The 7,453-nt window shown below is 38.0% G+C and overlaps 1 protein-coding gene across 2 annotated transcripts in view; it reads right to left on the bottom strand.

Moving 5' to 3' along the window:
- LOC107676978 (single-stranded DNA-binding protein 3-like) overlaps positions 1-5,948 on the bottom strand; it is a 65,624-nt gene extending 59,676 nt beyond the window's left edge. For both annotated transcript variants that reach the window (XM_016471748.1, XM_016471749.1), the window contains exon 1: positions 5,667-5,948. In XM_016471748.1, the coding sequence (XP_016327234.1) occupies positions 5,667-5,722 (56 nt within the window). In that variant the 5' untranslated portion in view covers positions 5,723-5,948. The remainder of the gene's footprint in view (positions 1-5,666) is intronic.
- Between the last annotated feature and the right edge of the window lie 1,505 nt (positions 5,949-7,453).

Below are 7,453 nucleotides of genomic sequence, written 5' to 3'. Positions count from 1 at the left end.
CGAACAGCTTGTAACACTCCAAAGAGAAAGGAAAACTTGAAATCGCATCATATGACCCCTTTAAAGGCCCATTCACACCAAGAACGATAACTACAATAACTATATTAGCATTAGGGCTGCACGATAAATCGCATGCGATATTTAATGCGCATCTTGTCAGTAAAGACGGTTCTGTAATCAGCGGTAAATCTCCATCACGTGCATGCTTTCACATTGAGCAGCATTAACTACACAGAGCCGTTGTTCACTGACGAGCTGCGCAAAAAATCGCGCGAATATGAACGTGGTTTTGTGCAACTCGTCAGTGAACAACGGCTCTGTGTAGTTAATGCTGCTCAATGTGAAAGCCCACAGGTGATGGAGATTTACCGCTGATTACAGAACCGGCTTTCTGACAAGATGCGCATTAAATATCGCATGCGATTTATCGTGCAGCCGTAATTAGCATCCACATCAATGGACGATAACACTTTGTTTATTATAAGCACATGCTGCGGTTTTGTCACCTGCCGCTTTAAATGCTCCAGCTTTTTAAGAACGTTAACTATAATTGCGTTCACATCAACAGACAATAACGTTGTTTAATATAAGTGCACATTGCAGTTTTGTCGTCTGCTGCTTTAAATGCTTGAGCTTTTTAAGAAAGATAACTATACCGATAACGGAAGTACCGACCCAGTGTTTACAAAACCAACGTGCAACGAAAGTCAAATGCCCTTTACAAAAAAAGGTAAAACAACAATGTTGGGTGATTTTGAAGTTGGAGGAGAAAATGAGTTTTTTGGCCTAACCTACCTTTTTGAACCGAAGTACACAGACGAAGAACTAACCACGCGTGACTTTTCCAATGTGATTACATTTTGAAGCTGCACTGAAACTGAAATTTGGACCTTCAAACCTTAATTTTATCAAAACCTTAATTTATTTTCGACTGAATAAAGAAAGACATGAACATCTTGGATGACATGAGGGTGAGTAAATTAACAGGAAATTTTTATTCTGGAAGTAAACTAATCCTTTAAATGCTCAAGCTTTTTAAGAACGATAACTACATCAGCGTCCATACCAACGGACGATAACATTCTGTTTATTACAAGCATGCACTGCGGTTTTGTCGCTTGCTCGATTAATAAATTTACTTTTTTTAGCGTCCACAGACGATTAACAATAAGTGAAGTGCAGTTTTTTTCGGTTGCCACTTTAAATGCTCCAGGTTTTTAATAACGATAACCATGACGATAACTATATTAGTGTCCACACCATCAGACTATAATGTTCTGTTTACTATAAGCACGCCACAGTTTTGCCATCTGCCATACTAAATGCTCTAGCTTTTTAAAGTCGAGTGGATTCTGATTGGCTGTCTGGAATGTTTTTATCGTTCATCAGCTAGAAAAAAATTATTCTGAAAGTGATTCCAACAATATTGTTCCTCAATGCCGTTATCATTATAGTTGTGGTGTGAACTTCTCTATTCTCATATAATTGGAACAATTTTTAAAACCGGACTTTTTTTATCTTCTTGGTGTGAATGGGCCTTAAGACTAGTCAACTATTTTTTTCAGGCATTCCACTGGCTAGCCAATTTCAAAGATGTAGTTTGCATGCAAAGCCCTACATTAATTGGTTTATTGAAAACCTGACCTCTAGACGGAGTCATGTACTCGACAGCGCAAGTCAGCTCATATGAACCCAACTGGCGTTGAGATGGATCAAACGGAGATTCCCGCGAGTGGCCGGATGAAATTTTCATCGTAAGCTCTGGATGATCTGAGGAGCTTCTGCAGGTTGATGATGGGTTCCTGCTCTCGGCCTGATGCATTATTGAGAAGGACTTCATCTACAGTGGGTATCGGGGAACGCTTTTTGTCATACTGACAGAGGAACATATCGGTATTTCGACTAATAGCGAGACCGCAGGTGGAGGATCAACAAGCTGAGAAGCTCAGTGTGCGTTCGACTAATCCTCATGCAATACAACAGCTCGGGGTGCAATAGGAAGGCGGACCTATTGACTTAATATTTAGATTAATGACTCCGCAAGACCGGTCGAGGGCTATCACTTTCACACGCCTGCTTGTGAGAGCCGCGCAGCAGGGATAATTTAGACCTTGACAGCGGTGTACGAACGGCTGCGTTGATGTCGATACGCCGATGATGGACAGGCATATCTGACGAGGTTCTGCTTTTGCTCTGCCATTCAGGCATGGCGGCTCGCTGTGTGTCCAGTCTCATCATGATGAGCTCTCCTGACTTAACCTGAGAACACATCTTGACATCTCGCCCGAGGCTCCCAGTCAAGACTCCGTTTATACATAAAAGAGGCAGAGCCAAGTTTAGCTAGCTTAAGCGCACACAGTTAATAAATGAACTTTGCTGTCTCCATTTCAATAATTTAGCTGCAGGGTCTCGTGTGAAGACGCACAGCATGTGAGGAGAGCTACAAAAGGTGGCTGAAGTTTAGAAGTGAAGTTTTAAGGCATATTATGCATCAGGGAGTCTTTAGTTTCACCTCAGGACCCAACTTTGACATAAAAGCCAATCAGAAACCTGTATTACACATTTTCTTTTACCTGGAGTAGTTTTTTGAGGATGATGACACACTGTAAAAAAAAATTTTTTTTTTGTAATTTTTTTTTTAAGTTGTAAACAAAAACAAAGATTATTGGAGTACGTTTTATAAGAAAATACAATTTCAGTCTTTATCCTTAAAAATTTTAATTTAATTCAATGTGCTATTTGCTGTTTCTTTGTAATTAATTAGAAAATGTACTAGCAATTTCTGAGTTAAAATTAAATTTCTTCAGTGAATGTCGAAAACAACCATGCTGGCATTTGCAAAATCGCAAAATTGTAGGGATGCACCAATTTTATAATTCTGGCCGATACCAATAAGCTGGAAATTATTGGTCAATAAATGGCTGATATAAAATTTTATAATAAATTAACAATAGACTATAAAAACAATGATTTTAAGCAAACTTGGGCATGAAAATTCTACCAAATAGCTATTATTAAAAATATTTTGTTATTTACTAAAGATTACAATTAACAATGTTATTAAAATTATAAATTATCAGTGAAATTAAACATTGACAATAAGTGACTGTTAGATGATGAATAATTGTAATCTAAAAGTAAATACAATCTGCAGATAGCAATAAAAAAAACAATAACGGCATATAGCACTTATAACTTAAACAATATCCCTACTGTTTTGATCAAATATTCTGTTGAAAGCATTTAACCAGAAATTTACCAAAAAAAAAAAAAACTATGGAACATAAATGCCTTATATGCAACTTGTGAGCAAACTGAGCAACACAATGGACGTTTTTTATCAATAAATGATTTGCAAACCAATCACAAGTGGCCTGACATTCCACTGAGATCATAAAAAGTGCTGTCATAATATTGTTGGTGTGGCCTTGTTCCACATCCTTGTACTTTTTGACCCAACTTAGCTGATCTTTCATTCATAATAACCAAAGATTGACAGAAAAATTCCGCAAAGCAATAGTGCTAAATAAAAAATGTTGATAAACTTTCATGAGGCAATCCATCTCAATTATTCTGATGAAAGCCGAGCGAGCGCTCTTTTAGAAAATATTTCCAAACACGTACGTACAAAACAGACATTTCCGCATTACAACTGAGAGCGATCATTGAATATGCCCCTAAATAATTACAGAGAACATCCCTCTTCAAAGTAAACTTGAAAAGCCATACATTCAGCTATCCAATATGGAAAATTCATTGATTCTCATCCACGTCTGAGAGCAACGTTTATCCAAAATAGAGCAAATCAGATGCTCTTCATAAGAACAACTGTGTCCTGTTTCTGTGTGCATGCTTGATTCCCTTTATATGTTGATGAAAACACCTCTATGAAGGAGGCTGAACCATCTGGATGAAATCAAAACCATGCATTCAGACCTACTCGCTGCCTCTTAGACACACCAATAAACTCGGGGAACCCAGAGAAGTACTCAAAATGTTGGGGGAAAACAGGAGATGGTGACCTAGATCAGAATCTGTTTTCATTAATTTCCACTCCAAAAAACACACCACACAATTTCTTGTGGCATTCCAACTGATTCGCGGAATTAGATTGAATCTGTGGACGCTAAACTTTGATGAACTCAAGCTTTGAAATCCGTTCGAAACTAATCAAAGTCAACAATGCTGCAATAAACTTCGTAGATTCCTCCAAGTTCACTTTTTTAAGTGGTTTCTCCAAGCAAACCTGCCAAGGACGCCAATGAATGATGTTTAAACTTCGTTAGTACATCCTAAATCAGTTCCTTGAGAAGTTTAATGGCACCTTTGCTTGACTAGTGCTGACAAATTTATTAACCTCCAACGACAGAACAAAGCCTGTGTGGTCACAACACCTCATCTTTGAACACATGAAACGGTAACCTGCGGTGTTAACCAACACTTGAGGAGCCGTCTACATCCTTGCATAACCTGTGTGACCAACACACCACTTCATGTTCATTAGTATAAGAGTCAAAATTATAATTTTAGCCCCTTAATTGCACGTTTCTTGGAAAAAACACCTAGTTTATATGCAACTTTTTTGGGAAGCTTTTCACGCAAAAACAACCAGAAAACACTGAAAGGAGTGGTTTCAAAGTGATAACATCTGAATGATAAAATAACTCAAAAAAACTCAAAATACGGTCTTGTAAGCAACTTCTCTTGGATGCTGATCTTCTATACATCATCTTCTCATTCAGTTTAGCTATGACCGCCAATATTTCCTTACATTCTTCCTTTCTAAGCGTGTTAGATCTCCAAAACAGCAGCAAATCATCTCAGACTCCCATACTAGACGTTCTATCATAGTCTCCAAGTCTGACACGGTAACCTTCGACCCCATATGACAGATTTATGAATATTACAGGTCACTTTATTACATTTAAGATTTGTAAGGTTGTTTCTATGGCAACAGATTGTACACAACAGTGGAAAGATCACATGGTGATGTACTACCATAAAATATTACAATACGCAGTGTGGAAAAGTCAGCAAAACTTGAAGCAACAACAGTTTTCATAAAAACCGGTACTTTGCGCTACAACAAACCACAAAATATCGGGAATATGTACGCATTAATGTGTCGGAATGACTAAAATAACTCATTTATCAGTTAGATTTAAAGGCAAACATGCAAAAACACACGCGATGAGACAAAAAATAGCATTAAATAAGAAATAAACCAGGTCAAACAGACACGAACGGCTACCAAACACCTCCACAACTTTAATACATGTCCGAAAACCGGGAGAAAAAGGCTCGGATGCGTTTATCCAGCAATGTAACTCTTAAACAACAGATGCACGGCGTGTAATGTTGATGCAAAAGATGCACAAGCTTCTAAATGAGAGATGCGAGCATGCAACATCACTCGGACTGGATGCATTGGACAGTTCAAGTGTTCACGTGCGCACCAACACTTAAATAAAATCGAAAATGCACGGACAGCTCAACGCATTAAAGTGCTAAAAGCGGCTGTAAAGTTAAGACGACTCGGAGACGATCACTCCAGAGCGCAAGTTCGCACTAAATACACCTTCAAACAATAGTACGTGCAGTTTTAGAAAGTTGCGAGTCCGTAATAAGCAAGGCGAGACGCTTTAAAGCGCGCGCGATTCACTTACTTTTCTCTCGCTTGATTATCAGAAGGGACGACAGCTCCTTTACCTTTGGCGTACATGCTGGATTCTGTTTAAGACTTTTACCCCACTCAACACCTGTCAAAGAAAGCAGCCAGGAAAACGTTCTATCTCCATAGCTACCCCCTTTAGTGTTTTCCCTCCCCTCTCCCTTTTTTTTTTTTTTACATCTCCAACATTGGCCACAAATCAGGCAGTTTCTATTGGGGGGACTTGAAACAGGTCGCTGGTGATTTTTTTTCCCTCTCTCGCGCTGTTCAAGGAATGTGTTCTGCCTCCCGCCGCGTCGGGAACGGTGGGGGCCTTTTAAAGGGGAACGCACACTCTCTTCCAGTGTTTACTAGGCTCGGGGACTGATATGGGAAAGACGCTAACATTGCCTCGGGCCTTCGTGTATGACTTTGAGGTTTTTAAAGTAAGAATTTACGCTTGTGTTCCGAGATTGGGAATCTGAGGTGTTTTATTGCTACATTTTTTGTATGTCCAGTCATATAATTGATGGTTTGTTTGACAATTTGAAATATGATGCGGTTTGGTTTGTAGTATTGCTATCTGATATCTTTTTTGTGTGTAATTTGGATTGTGTTTGTGTGCAAACTACACACAATATTTAAAGGAACAGGACACCTTTTTAAGAGCTGTAACTAGTAACTGATTACATGTAATCCGAATAATGTAATCAGATTCCAAAAATTGAGTAGCCTACTTGAAATTAGATTATGTTATGCTTTAAAAAGCATAATTAGAATGCAGTTACTTTTTTATGGATTACATGATTACATATGCACATAATTCAACAACACATTTGCATGTTAACAGTTCTCTGATGTCGGTTAATGGTCGCATTCATATGCAAGTAAACAAACAAAAGATTTCTTCTTGATTGTTTTGATTTTCAAATAATTTGTTTTAATTTTACATTCATGGTTTAATCATTAGCTTTTCTTTAGTTTACTTTATCACATATTACTAGTCTGTGGTGAACAAAAGACCATAATCTGGGGTGCGTTTCCCAAAAGCAACTATGGTCGCAAGTTCTGTCCTTACCAATATAGTTAAATAGAACTAACGACCATAGTAAGCTAACGATGCTTTTGGGAAATGCACCCCAGGTTAGTCACCATATTGAATTTAACACAGATGAAAATGAGGCTGTGAAGGAAAGACTGCAGTCTTTACAATGCAACACACTAGTGTTGTCACGGTACCAAAATTTCAGTATTCGGTACCGATACCAGTGAAAATCCACGGTTCTCGGTACCAATTTCGGTACCAAAGCAAAACACAAAAACATGCTAATTGAACAACATTTTTATTAATAACGTTAAACAAAAATGAAATGTACAAAACCAATGCCATTCTTTATACTTATTTAAAATTGTTTCAAGTTTTTCCACAAGTAATAAAAGTATGAATTCAGGGATCTTATCTATGCACAATCAGCTTGTAACACTCCAAAGAGAAAGGAAAACTTGAAATCGCATCATATGACCCCTTTAAAGAAATCATTTTGAACAAAATTCATTCTAATGCTCATTATATTATATTAGCGTTAGCCGCGCTTATGCTAATGAATAACTATATGGAATAATATTCATAACAGAAGCTCTACATATTACAAATGTAATTGAAACTTACCTGCTTGAACTTGATCGGGGTGTTTTGTTAGTTTGATGCGTTTCCTCCTCTTGAGGTCGCCACTGCTTTTATGAAGAGGTTGCCAGGTTTTCACAACAAAACCCTCCCAATCGTGTTTCGAGGGGTCCCCGTTA

The sequence above is a fragment of the Sinocyclocheilus anshuiensis genome, unplaced genomic scaffold (assembly GCF_001515605.1).
Source record: "Sinocyclocheilus anshuiensis isolate Anshui unplaced genomic scaffold, SAMN03320099.WGS_v1.1 scaffold420, whole genome shotgun sequence".
Lineage (NCBI taxonomy): Eukaryota > Metazoa > Chordata > Actinopteri > Cypriniformes > Cyprinidae > Sinocyclocheilus > Sinocyclocheilus anshuiensis.
The sequence above is the reverse complement of the archived record's forward strand: the minus strand, read 5'-3'. Positions and strand labels throughout refer to the sequence as shown.